This window comes from Embiotoca jacksoni, unplaced genomic scaffold, assembly GCF_022577435.1.
Source record: "Embiotoca jacksoni isolate LCO1_2020_lvr unplaced genomic scaffold, fEmbJac1.0.p SCAF_21, whole genome shotgun sequence".
Classification (NCBI taxonomy): domain Eukaryota; kingdom Metazoa; phylum Chordata; class Actinopteri; family Embiotocidae; genus Embiotoca; species Embiotoca jacksoni.
The window spans coordinates 8,389,325-8,413,622 of NW_027185352.1; the positions used below are offsets into that span (position 1 = coordinate 8,389,325).

General features: G+C 43.9%; 3 protein-coding genes across 6 annotated transcripts; all 3 read right to left on the bottom strand.

The window, feature by feature from the left end:
* Positions 1 to 21: 21 nt before the first annotated feature.
* LOC138202595 (uncharacterized) lies at positions 22 to 10,953 on the bottom strand. Of its 2 annotated transcripts, none has more exons than XM_069156761.1 (12): positions 10,368 to 10,953; positions 9,491 to 9,769; positions 8,430 to 8,801; positions 7,341 to 7,679; positions 6,880 to 7,257; positions 6,220 to 6,422; positions 5,917 to 6,024; positions 4,227 to 4,319; positions 3,947 to 4,057; positions 3,576 to 3,699; positions 2,439 to 2,675; positions 22 to 2,198 (listed from the first exon to the last, which is right to left on the bottom strand). In XM_069156761.1, the coding sequence occupies exons 1-12, from the start codon at positions 10,756 to 10,758 to the stop codon at positions 1,369 to 1,371; spliced, it is 3,465 nt and encodes a 1,154-aa protein (XP_069012862.1). In that variant the 5' UTR covers positions 10,759 to 10,953; the 3' UTR covers positions 22 to 1,368. The 2 variants fall into 2 exon arrangements, with proteins under 2 accessions (XP_069012862.1, XP_069012861.1); XM_069156760.1 differs by having other exon boundaries at positions 6,880 to 7,260.
* Positions 10,954 to 11,551: 598 nt separating this feature from the next.
* LOC138202596 (zinc finger protein 629-like) lies at positions 11,552 to 18,950 on the bottom strand. 3 transcript variants are annotated; one of them, XM_069156763.1, is made up of 7 exons: positions 18,870 to 18,950; positions 16,386 to 16,594; positions 16,145 to 16,237; positions 15,922 to 16,011; positions 15,509 to 15,619; positions 14,764 to 14,887; positions 11,552 to 14,500 (listed from the first exon to the last, which is right to left on the bottom strand). In XM_069156763.1, exons 1-7 carry the CDS (start codon positions 18,946 to 18,948, stop codon positions 12,786 to 12,788), a joined length of 2,421 nt encoding a protein of 806 aa, XP_069012864.1. In that variant the 5' UTR covers positions 18,949 to 18,950; the 3' UTR covers positions 11,552 to 12,785. The 3 variants fall into 3 exon arrangements, with proteins under 3 accessions (XP_069012864.1, XP_069012863.1, XP_069012865.1); XM_069156762.1 differs by having other exon boundaries at positions 15,922 to 16,014; XM_069156764.1 differs by lacking the exon at positions 18,870 to 18,950 and adding an exon at positions 17,316 to 17,515 and having other exon boundaries at positions 15,922 to 16,014.
* Positions 18,951 to 19,995: 1,045 nt separating this feature from the next.
* On the bottom strand, positions 19,996 to 23,867 carry LOC138202599 (uncharacterized). The gene is made up of 7 exons (XM_069156770.1): positions 23,702 to 23,867; positions 22,451 to 22,558; positions 22,248 to 22,304; positions 21,996 to 22,154; positions 21,560 to 21,716; positions 21,089 to 21,189; positions 19,996 to 20,166 (listed from the first exon to the last, which is right to left on the bottom strand). The coding sequence occupies exons 1-7, from the start codon at positions 23,711 to 23,713 to the stop codon at positions 20,002 to 20,004; spliced, it is 759 nt and encodes a 252-aa protein (XP_069012871.1). The 5' UTR covers positions 23,714 to 23,867; the 3' UTR covers positions 19,996 to 20,001.
* Positions 23,868 to 24,298: the final 431 nt, after the last annotated feature.

The window sequence follows — 24,298 nt, forward strand, 5'->3', positions numbered from 1 at the left end:
TTTTAGAATTTTTATTTTGACTCAACGAAACTTGTCAAAATGTGTGTTGGGAGGATGCAGGTCGCTGGATGCTCTAACAAACCACAAACATTTGTCTGTGCACTGATCTAATTTTGGAACAGTAGCTTTACATAGTTTGTAGACAATAATGACTAAGCTGCTTCTTTATGCATTATTGGAGATACTGCATTTTGTTACGCGACAGCTTCATAACCCTCTTTGACCTGCTGAACACCGATGGAAGAGCAGGGTTCCTATTATCAGAGCTAACGACGGGTGGATGGGAATGTTTTGAACCCTGACCTGTTTGGTGACAGATTTAGTTTACACTCGGGACCTATTGTGCTTTTTTTTTTTTTGTATTTTCTGTCATTCGTATAACATTACAATGTTGTTTTGTCATTTTAAATATGGTCTCAAATAATGAGGTGAACGTATGTAAAAGTAATTTCTTTGAGGGGGAAAAAAAAAAAAAAGCTCAGGCTTCAGACTGCTCTGAACGTTCGGTTTGCAACAAGATGACATCCGCTTCACACGGATTCCCCTAAATGTTCATCTGCTCCAGACTCAGCCAGCCAAGAGCATGTCAAACTACAGTCTTGTGCATTTCCCACATACACATGTATTAAAGGGAGCAGTTTGTAAGGTTTAGTGGCATCTGCTGGCGATGTTGCAGATTGCAACCGGGCGAATTTCCCTCGCCTCACCCTTCTCTTCCAAGTTTGGAGAAGCATCTATGGTAACTGCAAAACAAAACAAAACAAACAAAAAAACCACAAAAGGCCCTCCATAGAGTCAGTATTTGGTTTGTCTCTTGTGGGCTGCGGTGGAAACATGGCAGGCTCCATAGGAGGGGGACCCGCTCCCCATGGAGATATGAGGGGCTGACAAAACACATTGAATCTTAGTTTCAGGTCCCTGGTCCTTTAAGAGGGGTGCATATATTGTAGAAAACATTTTAATTTTATGGCTTGTGATTGAATCCACTGTTATGTCAATAAACAGAAACTGAACGGGAGATCTCCCAAATATTCTGCGGTAAATCTTTTTTTTTTTTGCTGCAGATGTCCCCGCTGTCCTCTCTCAGATTCAGCCTGTACGGATTGATTTGCAACGTTGCCATTTCCAATTAAGAACGAGAAATTGTCTCAGTAGGTTTAGAGATTTTATTTCCTCAACGCCAAAAAGTACGCAGCCTCTCTTTAGGCTTCCTGGAAACTGGCCGATCGGAGGGAAGTGAGCTTCGAGGGACGGGTACTGAAACGACTCGTTTCAGACAGACGATGGACTGCAGGGCTGCATAAAGGGCCATTTTAAAATAACCAAGTAGTTCAAAGATAAAACTAAAAACCTGGAAACAGGTCTCCTTTACATCATGTGCGTTTCAACATGCATTTTAAAAATATCTTCTTGCCGGAATATTTTCCCACATTTCAAACACTGGAATGACTTCTTGTTGGAGTGGATCGTCAGGTGCCTTCTCTGCGCCCGCAAAGTGCTGAAGGACTTCGGACACACCGAACACCTGTAAGGACTTTCTCCTGTATGCTGCCGCATGTGAACCGTCAGATGGCACTTTGCGATGAAACCTTTCCCGCACTGTTTGCACGCGTACGGCCGCTCGCCCGTGTGGATCCTGGTGTGCAGCCTCAACTCCCCGGAGGAGAGAAACGCCTTCCCGCACACCGTGCACAGGTAGTTTTTCTCCCCTCTGTGCATGCGCATGTGTCTCATCAGGTGTTGGATCGAAGTCTTCCCGCAAACGTGGCACTTGTAGCGCCGGTCTCCCGTGTGGATGCGAACGTGCAGACCGAGCATACCCGAGGACCTGAAGCCTTGGCCGCAGTGCGGACACAAATATGGAGTCTCGCCCGTGTGAATCCGCCCGTGCACGATCAGGGAGTCCCTGGAGGCGTACTTCTTGTCACATTTGTCGCAGTGGAACGGCGCAGTGCGCGGCTTAATGAGGCCGCTCAGGGTCGCCACATCCTCGAAGAGATTCTCGCAAGTGGACTCCCACGTGTCCGTGGCGGTCCTCGTCGTGACGTCCCGAGGGACGCCGTCACTCCCGGGCTCTTCACGGAGACTGTAGACGGACTCCTGAAACGGAGGCTCGTGCTTAACGAGTCCTGACGCTCGGCTGTCAGAGTCGACGTGCAGCGAGCCGGTCTGCAGTTGTAAAGGTGCATGATTCAAATCTGCAAGATGATGAGAGATTCGGTTTGAGTAAAATGCTGACCAAATGAATATTTCGGAGGTACCGGTTAATTGGAATGACGGTGTCCGTCACGGTGTTTTGTCACAGTTACAGATTTTTTTCCCCCCACGCACTAACTCACCTCACTTTCTTTCTGTCTGTGAAATCAATTCTTGCGATATCACTACAGTTATTCAAACAAATTAACACATTCATTTAAATACGGAAACGGAGTGCATACTCCAGCAGTTTGCAGTTGTCATGGCGTCGCTCTGTTCATCCGTCCACTTCGGCTCTTCGTCTCCGTCGCTGCCGACCTCCCGAGTCGCTTCATCGTCCATTCGGTCTTCAATCTGCTCCTCGTCCTCGCTGCAATCAAACTGCTCGTCATCTTCGTCGTCTGCAGACACTTCCTGTTGCCTCGAGTTTGCTCTGGGGTGAAGAGTCAGCGTCGGCAAAAACTGCGCGCGAGTGTAGCCTGTGAGAAAAATAAACAAAAAAAAAACATGAAACATTAAAAACTTAGATGCCACAGCTTAAGGATACAGTTTTTCCAAGGACATCCAAACTAGCAGCAGATAAGATCATGTTTGAAGTTTTCATATCAACATCCCACTACGGAGGTTTCTTAAAGTTCGAAGTGGATGTGTGCTGTAAAGATTTGTGACATTTATATATATATTTTGTTTTTTAATGGAAGAAGAAACTTTCTTTGCAAAATTTCCTTAAAATGCACAAACAACAAAAAACCCTGTGTTTTATGGCCATCCAGTTTCGTTGTATTCTCACAAGATTTACCACAAAAAAACAAAACAAAACAAAAATCGTACATTTTGTACTAAAATCTGTTAATGTTGAAAAATGCCAACTCCTGAGTCACCTCTAAAGTCAGTAAATGTTGTAAAAAAAAAGAAAGAAATGTGGAACTGTTCACTGTGTGTCTTTTAAAGTTCCTCTCCTGGCTTTGATTAAACCCCTTAAGTTTCAATATTTTGTTCATTAAAATAACATTTAAAACCCATCGGTTTGTGAACTGCTGTTTTTGAAGCCTCCAGCCTGGCCGGTACCATCTTGTTTTTTTTGGAGCCAGAAGTGAGGATCTTAGAGACAATCTGTTGCCGTTACGCCGGCCAACATATACAGGCAAGCAGACATATAAAACCCAGAATGTCTGAATCTGTGTTTTAGAGACTGTCGGGGCCGTTCCACACTGGAGATGCTTAGCCACGGTGTGCACTGCTTATTTGACTCGTATCGTGTCTTGTCGCATAAAACAAAAATGCCACGTGGACGTGTTAACAAAGTCAATGCTGGATTTTTCACAGGACGGCTGAGTTTAGTTTACTGCTTTTCTTGAACCCTGTAGTGAATAACTTACATTTGTTTGCGTTTTCTGACTGCTGCTGGTGAAAGTGCAGAAGTGCCTTCAGCTGATCTGGTTCCAAAACCAGCTCTCCACATTGTTCCATGACCGACGGGGTGGTGCTGAGCCACTCTGCGGTCTGTAAAGGGAAAACACACGGCACATATTGAACACGCAAAGACAACTCAAAAAAACATGTCTGTACAACATCCTTGATAACTTTCTTTTTAAATCAGTATCTTGCTGAGTAACATACTTAAATGTAAGTCGAATCAGTTATGTATATAAAACCTTCACTCTGCAAGAAAATGATGGCACGCATTGATACGCAAAAACCCCAGATTTAAACCGAGCTATTGAACCTTTTATAATATACTGTACCTGACCTGTTTAATATCAGGGACGGGCAATAGATTATCCAGTCTGGAGATTAATTTCCATACTAATGTGTGCAATATGACTTCATACTTTTGGCCATAGTAGACGGGGAAGACGTCCTGGAAAAAAACGAGGAAGGGGAAACATCACACGGCTGGTTTCAGTTTCCTTGCAAACATTATTGAAGTTGAACTTACAAGTGTAATATTATAGTAATAAATCACAAGTTGCCGCTGCTACAGCATTCTGGTATCTAATACTACTTTAACTGTGTTAAGCGAGTCTGACCTTGAAAAACCTCTTTCTCTCCTCCGAGTCCTCCAGCAAGGTATCAACGACCTCCGCAAAGTTGGACTTTGAATTTTCAAACTCCTCCAGCTCCTGTTAATGGATGCAAAAGAAAACAAAATAACAATAAACATGTCGGTCATCAAAGCATCATTCAGAGATACTTTCGGTCCATTTAAAAGTGCCCCATTAATTCTAAGTTTCATCAAAATCAAAACATCGCTTTGCTGAAAAATAAACATATTTCAGAGTAAAAAAAAAAAAACAATCAGTTGAATAAAGTTTTAAATCATTTGGTTTCATTTGATATTTGACAATAAAGGTAGAAAAGACAAATTGGAAACTTCTGTACGTTGAATGTGGGTCGAGAAGCAGTAAACGGTAAGGTGAGACGCGATCAGCGAGTGTAATCGCGGGAGGACACAGCTGCTCCGAGGTGTAAAGGCACGAAGCAAGGTGCCACCTGTACAGAAACTAAACTAAATATGTATTTACTAAATACACGTGTCCTGAATTCAAACATCCAATGAATACAGGAAATTACGCTAAGGTTTATGAAAATGGCCCGTTTACAATATGGTCTCCTCCCGTGCGTTCACTGCATCGAAGAGAGATGTGGCGGGACTGAAATCCCGCAGAGAGCGTCGTCATAAAGCCTCAACAACACGACGCTGAGCGTTCGGGAGGAGAAGGGAGGAGATCCACGGCGTCGGGCCAAGTGAAGCCGAGATCTGAATGAGTTCTGAAGGACTAAAGAGGGTCAAAGGAGGAATGCTGCAACATTTGGACTTTAAAGAGTGGAGATCTGACCTCAGACCTTCTGTCTCGGACAGCAGGGGCTCTCCACCTTTTTGCTTGTGGGGTCTGACAAGCTGGCAGAGAGAGGGGATTTGGGCAGACTGAGGACACCTCAACCAAAAACGATGCGTTCATGCAAGGTAAAATAATAAAATCCATAAAAAATAAATTCAATGCTTCAAAAGTAGAAGTGGCAAGGCAGGGTGTTGAGTATCTCTGCGTCTCATTTGATAACAACCGAGCATCAGTTAACTGTCAACCACGCACAGCTAAAGGCCTTTCTAAGTTGCCGAGGGTGACAGTCGAGTAAAAATACAGGAACAAAGTCCATCTGAAATTCACCTTTTCTTGCAAAGAAGTCAATAAAAATAACTTTTTCCTTCTTATTTGTTTTTTTTTTAATTTCTTTTTATTTCCAACAAGACCAGTGACATTTGGGCAACACCGGCCGGCATAGGAAATTATTTAAATAAACTTACGAACATACAAAACTTTAGGGACACCTTAAAAAAATAAATAAAACAGCAGCTTAATTGATGCACAAAGTTGCTGTTTTTAAATGTGAAATGAATCCAGATTAAAATGCGTCGCCAACGTTCACCAACAGGACTAAATGAAAACCAAAGATGAGTGTGCAGTCGTTCTTGTGTATAGAATACCATCTGTACGTGTGAAAGGAAGCAGGAGACAACTATTGACACTTTTCTGTAGCTCTTAATGGCCTTTAATGACTTTAACTTGTAAATTAATTTTTCGCAATTTTGGGGGGGCCCAAGTTTTGCCCCTCGATCCCAGTTTTAATGTACACCAGTCTGATAATAAGCACAGCACCCTGCAGCTCTCCGTTGGCTTTCATCTGCAAAGAAACCTTGATGTATATTGAGCGACGTACCTCCTGATCACAGCTGGAGCTCATCCTCAGGTCTTGAATGGCCTTCACGTGGCGCTGGACACTCAGCAGGTTGGCTGAGCTCTCGCTGAGAAACAACTCCAGCACGAGCTGAAACAAGACACGTAGAAGTTCTTTGTAACACGTTTTTTTTTTGTTTTTTTTATTTTATTTGTCACGATCGCCATTAAAAGCAGGACTTTCCTTCCAGTTTTGTTGTTGGATATGAATACGATAACCTCAGGTGAGGGGTCGTTGGTTACAGTTCGCCCCACTGATTCTTCAGAACAAGCCCTCGCCTCTTACCCTTGCCCTCAGTCTGAGCAGGAGCTGCGCCTTCTCTCTGGGCGTGAGCAGCTCCGGAGCCAACTCCGTCACCACCTCCACCAGCTCCAACACTTTTCCGTAGTGTGCCACATTACAACACTGCACCGCCTGCCAGGCAAAGGCGCACATCAGACGCAGCGTTGGAACCAGGAGACACAACGAGGAGACGGACAGGCGGCGAGCTGCGAAAGGGAGAAGAAACGTTAACAGTTCAATCAAAATGATGTTACTTGCTACATATACGCGTCATTTTCGCCACTGCAAATCGGTGACGGCAATAATTCAGTACGCAGTTTCCATCTGATTCCTAAAGTAGTTGCCAAAAATCAGATCGGAGGAAAAATTACAAACACTGCACATTCCTGCATGCAATTCAGAAAATATCCACCTCCGACTTTGACATAAATGGCATTAAGGCCATTTTATTCAGGGAGCATGTTGGTGTCCACCGAATTTGCAAACGACGTATTGTAAAATGACGCCGCAAAAATATGCGCACGGAACAGCCAGAGAAAGTTTTATCATCTTGTCTCCCGCCGGGCCAGCGGGCAGCGAGACGGCTCGCGTTTACCAAAGCGGGATAATTCAGCGAGTGCCACGTGAGCCACCGTAAAATGAAGAACCCGCTGCCTATTCTACCTTCTCCTGCGTGAGGGAGGTCTTGCTGCGACGCCTGCAGAGGTGCAGCGACCGGATGTGGGACTTTAGCCGCCGCTTTCTTCGCAGCCGGCTCGTAGCGACCGAGGACTTCGTCCATGATGGCAAACCATGTTTTTCGCTGGTGGTGGTTCCTCTGCTCCCTCATTGTCCTCCTGTACTTTTCCTTCAGCTGATTTATTTTTATCCTGCACTGGTTGGTGGTCTTATCGTAACCCTGGGTGGCGAGCTCAGAGCTCAGCTGAGCGAACACGATGTTGTTCCTCGGCGTCGCTCTGAGCTGCTGCTGGATGCTCTCCTCGGCCCAACGGGCGAGCAGCACTTTGACTTCGTGTGAGGTCCAGGCGGCCCGCGACGCGTCTGCTGAAAACAACGGCACCCGAATTAATACAGAAACGGCTCTTGTAGATTCAGTGCAACCTTGACAGATTTAAAACACACACCGTTCACACGCTCGTCGTCCATTGACGTGGGTTCTTTCGGCGGAGCAGATGGACGCTCGACTCCTCTTGAGCCAACGACGCCGTCCAAAATAGAAAACCAGTCGCCTTCAACTTCCCCATTCGGTTCCTCTTGCTTGATTTTTTTGTACTCCTCGATGAGGTTATTTACTTTGCGACAGCACTGACGTGGCGTCTTGTTAAACCCCACCAACGCCAGTTCATTGCTGAGGTACGTGAAAACGTTGCCCGCTGCTGCGGAGCGGAGCTGCCTCTGAATGTTGGATTGAGCCCAGAGGGTCATCAGCACCTGGACTTCATCGGGCAGCCACTGGGTTTCATCTGGGAAAATATATTTTAAAAATACAACAGAGTGAAGAGGCTGAAAAGAAAGACACGTGCATACAATGAAGTTGATATTAAATGCGGTCTGTGTTTCAGTGCCATTTATTTATTCATTTAATAATTGACGTGTTTAACCGCAATAAAAAAAAATGCTCCATATAAACACCTCAATGATAATAAAACTCAATCTGTTACAGAGCAGTAGTTTAAAACCGTTCTGTAAACTGCTCAAAAGAAAAACCTGTACCATGTAAAGCTGTAAACTGAATACTTTCTGGCTGCTCTCTTTCTGCGCATGCCCACTGTTTTGATGCCAATACAACATTTAGATGCGTTTCACCTTCTCTTCAAAAATAATTTCAGTTTACAGGTTGAACTGGAAGAGTTTAATGTTTTTGGACAGCAAAGCATGCGTTGTTGTCACTGTGCTCTTAAAATACTCCTCACAGAAGCTGTGAGATGACTCGTGTTGAATCACTGAGAACATGGCCTTATGGGCGACTTTGCCGTGTAACAGAAGTCCTCACTTTGACGGTTAAAGTTGGTTATCTGTGTTGGAACAAGAACATAAGGCGAAGCCGGTCGAGTTCCTGCGCTGTATTCTCTGTCAAAGCCGTCGTCAAGTCTTCAACTTTGCGGCGCTGATATGAACTCTAGCAGCACCTTCTGGGTCTTATTTGATATTGCGCAAAAAAAAATACAAAAAAAAATATGTACACAGGAGGAAACAATTTTCATCAAACTCACCATCCGTCTCCACATCCAAGACATCCGACAGAGTGGGCAGGGAGAGCTCTGGTGTTTCCGAGTGTCTGACCGCTGGAGCCGGGGAGGTGAGCACTTCGTCCATGATGGAAAACCACACACTGCTGCCCCCTTTCCTTTGATTACTCTTGATTGAGTTCTTGATTCTCTTGTAGTCCTGCTTCAGTTTTTTGATTTTCTCCTTGCACTTCTGTGGTGTTTTGTTAAATCCGAGCGACGCCAGTTTGGCACTGAGGCGATTGTAAACTTGGTTATTCCTCACGTTGAGGCGAAGCTCCTGCTGAACAGCTGGATTCGCCCAAAGCGTCAACAAAGCCTGGACCTCGCCTTTTGACCAGCTGCACACGGGCGCGTCTGTGAAAGCGAGAGAGCAGAATTGATCAAGTCATGACAGCACGCAAAGCAAGTTCATTCTTAGGAGGCATTTAAACTTTAGGAAAGTGACTTACCATTAAAATAGTTCGATACACTTTTTTCTTATGTGTGGATGGAGAAAAGCTCAATAAATAAATAAATTCAGAAATGATTTTTATAATAAATAGTTTGCCACACAGTGCAGTCTAATTTTGTTCACACTGTATTCATCGACAGACTTTACTTGTTGCTTTTGAAAGACTTCAGAATGAACTACTAATAGGCTCCATCCACACGTTTCACTGTAAAACACATCACGTTTACTACATTTACACCTAGCGAGTTCACTACTTATAGTTTTTGAAACCCTGACTGAGACCTTCCTTTAAAAACGCTGCTGGACCCTTTTTTTTTTTTAACACTCCGTAATTGTGTTTTTAGTCAGGATGACACAAAACCCACATTCCCTTCCTGATTGGACCTTTCGCTGATTCATCACGCCTCTATTAAAAAGTGCAGCAGCCTTGACGACCAGTGAGTAATTCAACAGAATCAGATTCTGACACCTGCCCTAATAAAAGTACCTTTCCTGTCAGGTAGAAAAAAGGCACTTGAATAATACAACATTATCTGCCACCTTATGATTTCTTTCCCTTTTATCCTCCCTATATGGCACAGTGACTACTTGCCTTTGGCTGACGTTTGCACTGCAGCGGAGGTCACCGCGCTGCTTGTAGAAGGAAGGTCACTGTCGTCTAGTTGAATGAGAAAGAAACTGGATTCTTCGGGGCTCTCCGTGGGACCAGACGTTGGGTCGGACATAGTGAACGGTAGAAGGTGGTCGGGCATCGTGAATGGGAGGACGTGGTCGGACATACTAAACGGTGGACTGTGGTCGGACATGGTGAATGGTAGAAGGTGGTCGGGCGTAGTGCTGCCTCCGGGCATGTCGACCACGGTGGGAGAATCTGCTTGAGAAAAATAATGAAAGAATCAGCCTGTCCGTATGCAACATATTAATCTATCTGGCTGTCAACATATCTGTTCACAAAACCAGTCCAGTCTGCATACCTTCATTTGCACCGGTTCTCATAATCAGATAAAACTGCATCCAAAACCAGGATTCTACATGTTTTTATTAGTGTTTTGTTGGATGACCATCTCCATCAACCTTGAGATCGATCCGGTGCTTAAACGCTCCAACTCGGGAGTTGAAAGCATTTACTGGGGAAGCTCTAACTGCTCCCAAACACCACCTTCAACCCGGAACTTGTTTAATATCCGCCCAGTTCCAGCTAGTGCACATTTCGATGCTTTATTCCACGCCTGTCGCTTGAATGACGTCACACACCGCGGGGCCAGTCAGGATGACCGTTGCCTAGGTACGGGCGGCTCGGCCGAGGGCGGAGATGGTGGTTGTTCTCGAGAGAAGATGGAAACTAACCAGCAGTTGTAACACTCGCAGCATTTTAATGGGAGAAACTAACAGCTCACAGACGAGCTAAGAAACCCGGCCGGTAACAAAAGGCAACACGGTTAGAAAACAAACAAACAAAAAAAACTTACCGTTACCGGAGAAATTTTGCAACGGCATGTCTCCCACCACCGTCTCAAGCATTCCCGCCGCCGTGTCCAAGGCCCCGGTTAGTAGGCACGCCGCCGGTCCGCCGCCCAGCACCGAGTCGAGAAGGTCGAAACTGGTGTTTTTTCGCGGCCGACCGCGGCCACTTCCCCCTTGGCTGTTCTTTCGGTGCCTGTACCCCATTTTGAGCTTCTTGAGTTTGTTTACGATCTGCTCGACGTTTCTGTGGTAACCCGCCGCAGCCATCTCGCGCTGTACCTGCTCGAGCCTCGTCCTCGAAGCTCCCGGTTGTTTGTTTTGAACTTTCGTTGAGGACCACTGAGCCAGGAGACAGTACGTCTCCTCCACGGACCAGTGCTTCCTCTTCACGTCCATGCTGAAAGCTCTGGTGTTACTTCGTTGTGTTAGGCCCCCCCCTTTTCTAGCAACCAAAAAAAAAAAAAAAAAAAAAAAAGTTCCGAGGGCCGTTACGGAGCCGGTTCCCGGTCTCGAACTAGTTCTCCACGACAGACAAAAGAACCAGGACCCACGAGGAAAACTGTCACGAGAGCGGAACCACACTTTGCTTGGTGTCACGCCAAGAACCGCCTACGTCAGTGGCTGGGGGCGGGACTATCACGAACAACGAAAACTTTATGACCGCCATGTTTAAAAAATAACAAAGCCAATGTCCAGCCAGTATGCAATATTTCTGTCAGTGTAATAATTTATTTATTTATTTTTTTAAAGATCCTGTAAGTCATTATAAACTCTCAAAATAAGATTTTTTTTATTTTAAGATTTTTTTTTTTTCATCACACTGGGAGAAATAGGCTTCTATAAATCTGCCTGATCCGAGGGAGAGATAAAAAAAAAAACAACCATCCCTTTTTATTACAGCTTGTTTCCATAAGTTGTTAAATATAAGCTCATACAATATGACAACGTTATACGACAGCCTCACATAAATAATAACACCTGGAGGAGTGTCTTTACTTTTGGTACTTTAAGCACATATTTTGGATACCACTAAAGATACTTCAAAACAAGACTGAAGTATTGAAACTGTCACGTGAATAAAGGGTCCGAATGCTTCCCACCAACGCAAACTAAACAAAAGCCCATATCCAAGACCGATTTCAGGGTCGATGGCGGGCAGCTTGCTCAAGATACACCAGTAAGAAAACAGTTCTTTGCCAAAGGGGTGTTTATTTTTCTGAAAAACATCAAAAACAAATAAAATATTGAGAACAAGTACATTGCTTACTGGGTTATATATACACACACACACGGCTGCTCACACTGGGATGAAATAAAGGAAACATGGGATTTTACAGCACAACCTCCATCACACATTTGCATAATATTAAACGGTAGTGAATGTTTCTCCGTGTTACTTTACACCATCAGAGCAACTAAACGGCAGGGAAAAAGTGAAACGGTAAAAAAAAAAAAAAAAAACCCACAAATGAGACTATTTCACTCCAGTTTGATTCACCCGACGTAGCTCGTTGGGATGAACTTCTCATTGGTTTACTATCTCGAGGGATTCCTCCCCCTCTAACCCCCCCCAGCACGGCACGGCACGGCACGGTTGAGTTACGCAACACTACTTTCACTCTAAACAAAAGCAGCGCAGTTTAAAATGTTGACAGTTCAGGGTTGCATAAAAGAAGCGCGTGGTTAAAGTAGTTTGGAACGACTACAATTTCCACAAGGTCACAGTAGTAACAAGTTTAAATGTTTCCTAGTGACACGACAGCATTTTATTACACAGCAGACAAATTACCTAAAGACACACGCCTTTGAAATACCGGTATTGCTTACATGAGGGTCATCTCTTCCATGTTTGCCATTGTATTATTATAAGCATAATTATCGATAAGCATGATGCTTAGAAGATATTTATTCAACTTTCCAAACACATTACTTTCTTTATGAAGGAAATGATTACCAGCGATTAACTTTAAAAAAATAAAAAAATAAAAAAAAAATCAGAAAATAATGAGAAATGCTCTGTAGCTACCTAAGTTTTCTCAAACCGTGACATCTTTGGGTAACTTCATCACCTAATTTCATTCTGTTACATCACCTGATTATATGAGAAAGAGAACTAAAACAAAGGATTGTGTTAGTGGAGCTGCTCCAGCTGCTCAGGCACAGATTGGAGCGCGCCGATACGCCGTACGACTGAAATTATAACTCTAGTTTTAACATTCAATGATTCTAATATTACTAAAAATGTGATGTCATTGGTCAAACCACTCGATCGCCTACTATCAATCATAAGTTAGCAAGTAGTTATTTGACATGTACATGGTTGTTCAGTAGATCTCTGGGTTAGCCTATTGTAATCAGTGATCGGCATCAACTTTAAAAATCCTGATCTGAGCCTTCCTATTCATAACAAAATGTTTCCATGATTAATAATCATCGCTGCCCTCGTCTTCCTCGTCGTACTTCCTCTTGAGGGGGTGCTTCTTGTGCTTACCCCTGTGCCTCCGTTTACCAGCGAACTCGGGGTTAGCCTCCCTGGTGTGCAGCTGCTCGTGCTTCTTCAGGAGGCCGGGCACGGAGAATCCCTTCCCGCACGTGTCGCACGTCCAGGGCTTCTTGCACGTGTGAGTCCTTTTGTGGACGTTCAGATGCGACGCCAGCTTGTAGGTCTTCCCGCACACGTCGCAGCTGAAGGGCCGCTCGTTGGTGTGCAGCCTGATGTGGACCTTCAGATTCCCGACCTGGGTGAAGGTCTTGTCGCATATTGTGCACCGGTAGGGTCTCTCCCTGGTGTGGATCCTCAGGTGAACCCTCAGGCAGTACTTGCTGGAGAACTTCTTTTGGCAGACGGGGCAGGGGATCTTCGCTTTGGGCACGTGGTCTTGCTGGTGCCTCTTCAGGTCGGACAAATAGACGAAGGTCTTGCCGCACTGGGAGCAGAGGTACTGACGGTCGCCGATGTGGTAGCCCATGTGTCTCTTCAGCAGGCTGGGGACGAGGAACCGCTTCCCGCAACGCTCGCACATGTGAGGACGATCTCGGATGTGCCAGCGCTCGTGGTTGGACAGCTTGAACGCCGTGGGGAAGACTTTGTTGCAGTGCTTGCAGGGGAACGTCATCTGACTCGTGTGGCACTCCATGTGTCTTTTGAAGTAGGTGGACTGCGTGAAGCCCTTGTTGCAGATGTTGCAGTAGAAAGGCTTTTGGCCGCTGTGGGCGAGCATGTGCTTCGTCAAGCTCTGCAGCTTCGTGAAACACTTGCCGCACTGGCCGCAAGCGTAAGGACGCGCAGTGCTGTGGGTCTTCAAGTGGTTGTTGAGGAACGCCTGCGTCCGGAAACTTTTGTTGCATGCCGTGCACACGAAAGGTTTTTCTCCGGTGTGAATGCGCTCGTGGTCCATCAGCTTGGACTGGTAGGGGAAGCTCTTATCACACACGGTGCAAGTGTATCTGTCAGCCGGAGGCCTGATCTGCTTTTTTCTTCTGATGCTCGGCCTTATGTCGTCGTCAGCACTGAACCGGGATGGCGGTAGAGGTGGCAGGGCCGGGAGCGACAGCGAATTGGTGGCGATCTGCGACACCCACTGATGCAACGTGACTCGCTGGGTCTGCGGCTTCTGGCCGTCTTTTGCTGCCGCGTCGCCGGCATTCTGTGCGGCGGGGGCGGGTTTGACCGGCACTTGCACGACCCTGAAAGGGATGGATTTCAGGGGCGTCCGCTGTTGTTCCGTTTTCTCCGCCGGCGGCGGTGCTTCATCGCCCTCTGTGCTTGGCAGAATTGTTGCAGACTGTTCCGGTGTAGGGCTCTTCTCCTGGACTAAAGTCTCCTTCTGAGCTGCTGCTGTCGCACTCTTTTCCTTTACTGCACTGCCATCAGCTGCCTTTTGACCGTTTCGTCCTCCTCTCTGAGGTCTGCTAGCAGCGACTGCTGGGCTGTCACAGTTGTCTGATATCACACCCAAGTCCTCGGTGTCACTGAGGGAGGTTGGGCTTGTTTCATTGAGGATGACCTCTAATCGTTTTGGTGATTCGGGTGGTGGTGGTGGTGGTGGAGGCGGCGGCGGCGGCGGCGGTTCTGCTGGTTTGGGCCGGAAGGCGAGTGAAGAGAGCACACAGTCGCCCACCGAAGACGAGATAGTTGCTGCACAAAAAGGAGAAGCTCTGTATATTTCCTTTTCAATGTATCTACTGTATACAGCAAAGCACTGTTTTCAACAAGTTCAGTCACCCTCATTGAATGTTTGATCCAGTAGACAAAAGATAATTTAATGTTGTGAGTAATAACGCTGCACTGTTTCTTTTTTTTTGGTGGTACTACTAAATACTTGTGATTTCTTTTGTCTACCTTGTTTACACAAAAATCCTTTGATATAACTGAAGTATTTCCCATAACCTAAAGTGTACCTTTAACACTGAGGAGTCCTTTGGCCTGTTGGTGCAGAAGGAGAGTCTTCAGGTCGCCTGGATCGGGGATGAAGACGCCACACGCCTCCAGGACGCTCGGCTCCGTCGAGATCATGGCACCAAGCTGAAGTTGTTGGGCAGGAAATTGAAAGAATGAATACATTTGCAGTGCAGATTTCCTTTTACCTCTCAGGATGAATCAGTCCAGCATAAGAACATTCTATACGAATCATATGGATGTACGAAAAGCTTTCTTAGATATTCTGTAAGGCTTCTAGTAACAGATAACCAACAGGAAGTGTAATACATCCAAAAACCTGAATCCAGTTCCTGAAAAGTGCTAAATAATAAGTGAGTCGTGTAATGTAAAATGTTCTAAATATGCTTTCTTAAAATTCCTGATATCGACATTAAAGAGGCTTTAAATTTCTATTTTTACACGGTGAAAGGGATTTGATGCTACGTTCCTGCTGGGTTTAGAAATGTCTAAAGACGTCTGGAATTTACGTGATCGACTCGCTCAGACACCCCAAAGTATCCAGATACTGTAATGAGGGATAAATAATTACAGTGAAACGTGTCTTGTGGCGGCTGACAAATAAACATATGCCAAAAAAAAACCAGCCACGGAGCCGGAGGAAACTCTGTGCCTTGTTTAAGCACATTTTTACTACTGAATCATGATCAACCAAATGAGAGATTTCAAAGGTAAACGTCATGAACTTGTGGCATCCAGTGTGCGTACCTGGGACAGATTGGGAACAGGAAGGAGTTGCTCCAGCTTGCATACGAGGCCGGCAGTCAGAGCCTGCAGCGCCGTGTCAAACTTTGTGCCGTACTGAACAGGGAAGACATCCTGCAGAGGGACGAATATGTTTAACTGTGTCGTGACAGACGATATAAACAATTTGTTCGAAAGGAAGAATATCAGAATGAAATGTGCTGTATCTCCACGTGCGCTGGGTTTTTAATGCGGCCAACTTTATAGGTACACGTTGCTGACAGCAGCTGTGGTGTACAGTGAGAGAGGCTATACAGTACTGACGGTATCAGAAGAAACGAAAGGGTTTCCACATCTGAACGAGCGGAAATGTAAGAATGAAAAATGCCCTCGTGTGATGACACCGTGTAACATCGCATCAAGACAGATGTGGACACCTGGAAGAAGCGCTTCCTCTCGGCAGGGTTTTTCAGCAGATTCTGGACCAGCACCATGAAGTTTGTTTGAGATTTCTCCACTTCTGTCTCCTTCTGCAACAGAGGAGACACTCAAAGGTCAGATTTCAGTCACGCATTCAAAAATTCGAGCTTTTAATCTGTAAACACTCGCCCGGTACGGCTGCATACGCTTCTTCAGCGCAAAAGGCTTTTGCATGCTCACCCCTGAAGATGCAGAGACCTTCAACTTGTTTATGAGAGTTTGAATAGCCTTGGAGTCTGGTGGGCCGTCTTTGTGAAGCAAATCCAAAATGATCTAGAGTACCAAAGGAAAATAAGCACAAGCTTTATATAAACAAAAAGTGTGTTAACCACTGTTATCTAGTTTGTTTGTTTTTTTTAGGGAAAACGAATGAAATACATAAAGTGCTTAAATATGACATAGAAAACAAAAACAGACTCACCCTTGCTCTCAACCCCAAGATTAGCTGGGCGGTCTGCTTGAAACTCAGCAGCTCAGGAACCGTCTGTGTCACCATGGTGACAAACTCCTCCACCTTCCCATACTGCCTCACGTTTCTCTGCCGTATCACCTGCCATATGTAGGAATAGGTCAGCTGCAGGGGAGACGCCATGAGGCGTAGGGAGGCCAAGGGGAGTGCACCTCCAACACCTGCAAAAAAAAAAAAACCAGTTAGAAAACCATTACGTTTAAAAGCTTACAATGAACGAGGACACTTCCTCAATCTGGACGGATCACAGCTTCAGTCCTTATTTATTTATTTGACAGTTTAAATGTCTTCCCCTCTATCCACGCTTTTTGTTTGTTTTTGCTCGATGCCAACTGGTCACCAGGGCAGGAAACAGTTTGTGCCGGTGTAATGAAGGTAGGTGGCGCTGCAGGGCCTTTGAAGGCTGCGTGCAAAAAAAAAAAAAAAAAAAAAAAAAAAGCTGCGGAGGGTTTGAAAAAGTGCACGTTTTGCGTGTGCATGTGCAAGCGAGGAGATTGAGCGCCAAGCCCGGAGTCGAGTTAGATTCAAACTTTAGATAGACGCTGCGTCCGTCACACTAACGCTCGTGAGAGTGATCGCCGGTCAATAACACGACAACAGCTGATCGGTGCGTCGGGAGGATGAAGGATCTCATTTCAGATCATCACAGCCCGCGCTAAAAGGCTCGTGAGCCCGCTAACTGTCAAACATCGCCCACAAATACAAAAAAAAAAAAAAAAAAAACAACCCGGACGGTGATGCATTCATGTTGTCTCGGCGATTCAGAGCAAACTGTCTTTACAAGCAGACGGATGGCGTCGAGTCTTTATTTTCTAAATCACCGTTTCTCGGCGGCGGCTGCCTGTTAAAAAAGCGTGCTAACGGTTAGCTTAGCAAACGTACCCGCGGTGTCGGACCGCTTTTCCATCCTGCGCTCAAAGGTCGCGTCGCTATTTCCGCGGATGACCCGCCGCCAGCGGCAAACACCGACCACGCCGGCGGTTTGGCCCGAGATATAAATGTTTTAAAAGTATTAAACCGTCTTTATTTCGACCGTCAAGCCAGGAAGAATAATGGCGGCCGCTGGGTAGCGGCTTTCCAAAACAAAAGTCGGAGCGTTTCCGGCGGATGTTCACATATAATGTAAAAGCATCGTGTTTAAATTTTTTTTATGAAAGAAAAAAAAAAAGTGACTATGAATTACGACAGTCGTGATTTACTTGGAAATAATAACGGGCTATTCTTACCACATTGGAAAAACTCGGTTTATATAGTAATTCCTTCAAAATACTTGCACACATTTTATTTTTGTAAATACCTGGAGCAGGGACAGGCTGTGGGACAATACTGTGCTAGTCAAAAGGTCCAGTGGAGAAATATAAAGAATACATTCAACTCAAAGGCTTCTAGTTGAGCAGGACGGCTTTTATTATTACAAAATGAGTCACCATAGCATGTTAAGAGCGGCAAACAGGATGTCAAATAAAGTCCCTGTCAATGAACCTGTGTCCCACCGGGGGAACATGTAACACAAATAAAGACTGAGTGCATGATGTCTGTTCTGTTCGGAAATCTCTATTAACAAAGTCCAAATATTTCCCTCCACTGTTCAGAGAGATTCACATGTTTTTGGGGTTCAACTGTGTACTGTAATTCTGTTAATTAAAAGGATATCAGGAATGCAACTGGCTTAGTGTGCCTTAATATATTTTTACATTGTTGACAAGTAGTATCAGAATATACATCCAGTACAATGAAATTTAGCTCAAAGGCCACTTGCAGGGATTGACAAAATGATTCCAATATTTCCTAATACAAACATTTCAAAAAAAAAACAAAACTGCTCTACATGTGGAGTGTCTCATGCTCACTTAATGCCATTTAACTATCTGTAAAAGACGAGTAACAATCAGCATTGTCATATGTGAATGATCCAAACAACATGAGAAAAAGACCAAATAATCTCCCTAAACTGCAGCAGGTTCAGTCACAGAAACGGCGAGGCTGAAAAGTCTCAGGAATCACAACGATATAGACAATTTGCAGCCACAATAATGTAACCAACCACCATAAGTGCAATTTGTAATGATGATGATGATTTCGTTTCTTCTGAGCTGTAATGTATTTTCCTATTCACAGTATTTTGTCCAGCCCCTGGTACATTCATGACATTTAATGGGTCTTGTTTTTCATTAGCGTTACATTGCAACTGTTAAAGTTCATGATATATTTGTAAGTCGTTTATCTTGTGACAAAATAAGTTAAATATCTCATACAAAAACACATTTTCACAAAATACACACGCAAAAACAATTGGTCACTAAAAAGATGTTAAACAACATAATTTTTAGACCTCGTTCACGACAGGAAAACATAACAAAGATATATCCATTCTCACGTGTTGTGTTTTTGGAAGTAAATCATTTGAATACAGAAAACTGTTATTGAATTACTGACCAGCCGCTGTCGATGAGGCTACATCGCCTGCGGTCTGGAAAGATTCTTCGCTTGTTGATTCATAGGGATCTGTCGACATCGCTCGTGTTTGTAACTGCCATTTCCTCCAGCCTTCGGCCAGTTCTTTTGTGACGAGAACAAGCCTTCCTTATGTTTCTCACTGAGCTCATCCGTCCGTCCAATCCATCCCTCCCTATCTCCCTCACTTTCCCTCGTCCTGTCTCTTCCTCACTGACGCTGACACATACAGTGCCGCAACACTCGCACTCGGGGAGTCATGTTCTCATGACTGAACATGATTGACTCAGTGAATGAGGCATTAAAAACTCGAACACACTCACTGTGGCTGAGCAGAAGCTATAGCTCACTGGGCAACAGCTTTGAAAAACAATGAATGGATTCAAAGTGCCTCCGGCGATGGCTATCTGCCATCTGGTCAAATCTTTGATACACAAAGTAGGACGCTTGTTGAACTGCTCAGCGTGCTGTTTGTAACAAGCAGGTTCGCAACTTGTGACAGATCACAGATCATAATAATGTCAATAACAAGAACAAGACAAGCTGCATTTCAGAAGCAGGCAGAAGTAAGGAGCGGTGTGTTAACTGGTGTGTGACTCTGCAGCAGCGTAAGGATAGTCTCCGTCAACCAGCGGGCCGCAGCCAATGAATTAATGAACGCAGTGCTGTCTCAGAATAAAAAACAGTCCTCCACGCAGTGTGATATCATTTTGATTTGAGGCTGTGGTAGTAATTTTGATCGCAACTCCAAACTGAAACTCAACAACACCCTGAATGACACCAGCGCAGATTGGCAGGAAAGAAGAGACCGGCCAAATGCTGTTAAACACCAGCCAAGATGAGACAATGAAGGTACCTCGCCAGCCATTTAAGCAGATTACCAGCTGTTGTGTAGCAAGTTCTTGCCTCCAAAAGAAGAGTCTGGGGAATTTTGTGACACACCTGCCATCCCAGCAGGTGAGTTGTCTCTCGTACAGTTGCTCTGGTCCATGCACTCAGCAGAGGAGTGTCATACCACCCTCGTGTTTCCAGCAGTCTCCCGCTGATATCAGAACAACCTGGAGAGTGAGTTGTTACACTGCCGTCCAATTTTTCCTTCTTTATTAATCATGCTTCATCCACTTTCATGTTCAGCGATCGCCTCCCCCGCTGGCTGAGTGTCAGCGGCGTGGGCGAGTGTTTGAAGTGGGATGGAGATAGACACAGTTGGGATCATGTCAGAAGGTGCCATTTGGCTATTTTCAGTGTTGCATACAGGTAGACACCTTCCAGTCTTAGCCTAAAAATAAGAACAAAAAAGTACACAGCGTGAACAGTGGTCCTATATCCTGTTTGTCAAGTAAATATAAAAGGCACATAATAAATCTCAGAAGTGGCCATTTATATTAACAGAGCCTCAAAGTACTACTGAATATTTGATGAGCTGCTGTCAACTTTAAAGGAATTGACTTCCTGGAAGTGCTCACTAAAGTGAGGACACATAACAGGCAGGCTTTATCAGACTGACCCGCTGGGACCAGAAGGCACAAGAGTCAGTATGGTTGAGGGAAATTTAGCACCGAGGAAGGTTTCTTATATCACAAAAAGCAAGAGAACCACAATAGTTTGTGGGATTTCTACTCAGGACATCGTCCTCTCTGAACAATTAGATCGGAAAGGATCATTTTTCACAGGCTACTTGAAAAGAACCAAAAGAGTCCAGGAATTGCAATAATTGTGGTATGAATATTAAAGATTTAAAAATTTGTCCATTTGCATCATTAACTATTCATACATTCATGGAATTATCTGCCCGAAGAGTCCAATAACTACAATGCTCTCAACAAAGGAGGAAGAAATTAGCTTTTAAATTGGCAGGAAAACTGCCAAAAAAAAAGAAGTCTTCTTTGGCATTGCAGTATTTTGAGTTAAATGCTAAGATCAGTGTGCTAATAGTAATAACAAGTCTGCATTCATGCTAAAATCTCCGGGAGGCTACATAGCAGGAAATGAAGTAAATGCTAACATGGAGATGTTTCGGTCGTGTTTACCATCTTTATCTTTATCGTGTTTTAGTATGCGAGCTTGTTAGCATTTTCTTGATAGCACAAAACCTAAAAGTGGTCATTTCATTCATTTTTCAGGTATTTGGACTTGATCCCCAAGAAAGAAGCTAATTCACAGGGTTCGACGGGGGACAATTCGATGGTTCACTTCCTTACCAGCCACAGTATGAGAACAACACAAGCTGTGAAGGGGATGAGTACCAAGAGAAAAGGAGATCTCTTCAACCAGCTGAAGCCACGATTCTCCTCCAGACCCCCTGTAGGAGGGAAATTATTGGAAATGTTACCGACTACAGTTACTCCTTAGAAACATGATAGTGGGCAGGTCACTCCCTTCAGTCTTTATGTATTGAGGGACCCTGGTGGGAGTCAAGCTTCCCATTTTGTTCCTTTTTGTGATGTCAAGTGGTATAAAAAAAAAAAAACGTATGTAGCAACAATACTTCGTAAAACTCGTTTTAAATGCTTTTGATCAGGCAGCCGCTTTAGCAACATGTATTGTCTGTGTGTGAGCTCGAGGGCATTGTGGCTGTGGTCCTTGACCCTCAATCAATATCTGCCCACTGAGCTGCTTTAAAGCATCAATAAAAAAAAATTACAAAATTTAAATTAAAATGCATGATGCACCTGGTGCTTGGAGATTAAGGCACGGTGGTGGCTTGCAGGAGAAGCTGGATGTTCCTTGAGCGGCAGTGTGCAAGACGTCTTTGATGTAGTTGAAGTAAAGGCCAGACAATAAGCTCCCTTCCTGATAGTGACATTGGAAGACTTGCATCGCTGTTTCCTGAAAGATCAGACAACAAGTCATGCTGAAATAACTCAGTGATGCAATTTAATGTGCAAAACAGTTGCTCAATGTCACAAAATAAGAAACAGTTCTGCCTAAAACTAAGCTGCCGTGCTTTGCAGTTCTGCTACAAAAGCTTGACAGACACAGAATCTAATCTTATACTTATCAGACTTTCAACTCACTGAAAGCATGCATATCACTACACAAACACCAATTAATTCGATCACACACAGGCAGAAGAGCGTACAGCGGGTGGAGTCGCTGATTACCCACCAGCTCCTCGTGGTCAAAGGTGAAGCGTAAACTCTTGAGCATTGCAATGAAGACGATGATGTTTTCTTTGTTGGAGGAGATGGCACCGAACATGTTGGCCAGCTTCTGAAGACTTTGCTCCAAAGGATAGATATTTAACACCACCCAGCACGTGCCAGCCTGGAGACACAAGGACAAAACACCTTTTGTTCAACACAAAACCAAAGCGTTCCTCATTTTCTAAGTGGCTGTTTCACATGGCTTCATACATACCACTTCTTTGGGAATGTAACTGACAGGAATCTCATAATCAGAAGGGATGTTCTGCTTCTACAGTGGAAATAGTGACAGAGTAGGATTTGTAAAACATACTGTAGCATCTCGGAGACAATCTTTTAACATACAGCGCATATAAACATGTACATACAGTAACATGTGACGTGTACATCAAGCCTGCAGCAACTCACTAATCTCACCAATATTGACAGCTTGTTCACATCATCAGTTATCGGTGCTCCAAATTTTCCAGAGCAGAGATTCAAACTTGTTACCAGACTCAAGAGGAGACAAGGTGCTTTCAAGATCTGCAGGTAAAACATACAGCCATCATTCAGACTATTCATACTGCAGATATATAGTATAACAATGACGTTAGTTTCTAAGGATGTCCGAGTATTTATTCACAATAACTCTGATATACATGAATCCAGTTTTACCCTTTCACCTGGAAGCTGAGCAATAAAACCACACCGATAACTACAGTATCTTACTGAAGGGGAGCACGATTGTATGTTTGCACAGGACAGCACAATCCCTTTCCTCCCCCAGGTTGGGGCGAAGATTCGGATGTCTGTCCTAAGTATTAAAGCTGGTAAATAAAAGGCTGGATAACATGATCTGTAACTAAAAATGACCCCCGGTTTATATCCAAAACAGAGCTGCAGTCAACTAATCAATTAGTGAATCCACAGAAGAGTGATACATTTATTATTTAAATTGACCAACTATTTCGATGAATGTTTGGTGTTAATTATTTGAGTAAATTTAGTATCTTTCTGGTTCAGACTGTTAATTTTACGCATTTAAACAAGAAAATGATAAGCCAATTAAATAGAAAAGAAAACAGTTTTAAGCAAACTACAAACTAGTTGGGCTCTTTTATCATCAACAAACATTCCACAAATCCATTTGACACATTTTATCATCATGTTACTGAACGCCCCCTTTGAGCGAGTGTTGCAGCAGCAGTATATGAAGCAGTGACTGCAGACCTCTTAACACATTAAAATACCTCTTAATGCAGCTTCAAAAGGAAGCATGTAACATGAATACTTTTACTGTGGACTCTAAAGATCAATTTAGTGCAAACTAGTAAAATATTATTAAATTGTAGGATTACTTTATCTGTTTCCTGTTACTGAACTAAAAAGGAATGTCAGAAATCAAATAAGCTAAATTTGATTTAACCCTCCGAAGTGCAGTGGAAACACAGGATGAGCTTAGTGATTTCTCATTGTAGGTAAACAGCTTCCAAAGGACAAAAAATATACCAGAGTGTAAATTTTTTTTTTTAATATAAACTGTAATATTTGGATATTTAACAAGTACAACAGAAGTGGGAATTTAGCTAAAGTATAAAGCTGTATGAGTATAATTATCTATACACTTATAACACATTTAGACTATCTGTGCAAAAATATGTAAGAAAATGAAAACATATTACTTACTTTCTTCCTCATATGGAGCAAAAATCCAAGGTTTCTCAAATGCAGTACATGAAAATGAGTGTTTTCAGTTCAAAGACGGAGCTCATCTCTGTGTGTGTGTATGTGTGTAATGTAAAAGCGTAGAGTGAAACTTGAGGATGGGCCGGCAGTCTGCCTTCCCTTCAGGCAAAACTGCTGGAGTCTTTTGACGCGGTGGAGAGGCCGCCTACAGGCTGAGTCATTATGTCACACGCTGACGCTGTCTGAGACTTTTTCCACAAACTCCCACGTATCAATTTGTTCGTCAGGAGAAAGTGGGTCCTTGTTCTCTCCAGAGCATTATTGCGCTTCAAATATGTCAAGGTTATTCCCCAAGCTGTTGTTTGGAAAGTGAAAATGAGATGACCAGTTAGTTCAGATATTCATCTGTGCTCTTTGTTCTATCGGTTTAGCATTTCTATTCATCATAATATATAAATATATATATAATTCATTTTCTCTTTTTTTGTTCTCTATTTTGGCTCGGAGATACCCATTTGTCATTATTGGATTGCTCGAGTGTTTGTATACACGTGCAGAAGTTGAGTTGCATAATCTACTGATGATGCAGGCTGATGA

Bases quoted from the DNA above. Each gene is read 5' to 3' on its own strand.
- LOC138202595 (XM_069156760.1), bottom strand. From the start codon at position 10,758: ATGGACGTGAAGAGGAAGCACTGGTCCGTGGAGGAGACGTACTGTCTC. The intron at 9,770-10,367 runs GTAAGTTTTTTT...TTTCTCAAGCAG, and splicing joins GCAAAATTTCTCCGGTAACG to ATTCTCCCACCGTGGTCGAC. The intron at 2,199-2,438 runs GTATGCACTCCG...ATCATCTTGCAG, and splicing joins GACAACTGCAAACTGCTGGA to ATTTGAATCATGCACCTTTA.
- LOC138202596 (XM_069156762.1), bottom strand. From the start codon at position 18,948: ATGTCGACAGATCCCTATGAATCAACAAGCGAAGAATCTTTCCAGACC. The intron at 15,620-15,921 runs GTGTCCACATCT...GTCCCTCTGCAG, and splicing joins AGAGGAAGCGCTTCTTCCAG to GATGTCTTCCCTGTTCAGTA. The intron at 14,501-14,763 runs GTACACTTTAGG...CTTTTTGTGCAG, and splicing joins AGGACTCCTCAGTGTTAAAG to CAACTATCTCGTCTTCGGTG.
- LOC138202599 (XM_069156770.1), bottom strand. The intron at 21,717-21,995 runs GTGGGTAATCAG...CTGATCTTTCAG, and splicing joins CCTTTGACCACGAGGAGCTG to GAAACAGCGATGCAAGTCTT. The intron at 21,190-21,559 runs GTGCATCATGCA...TCCCTCCTACAG, and splicing joins CCTTAATCTCCAAGCACCAG to GGGGTCTGGAGGAGAATCGT.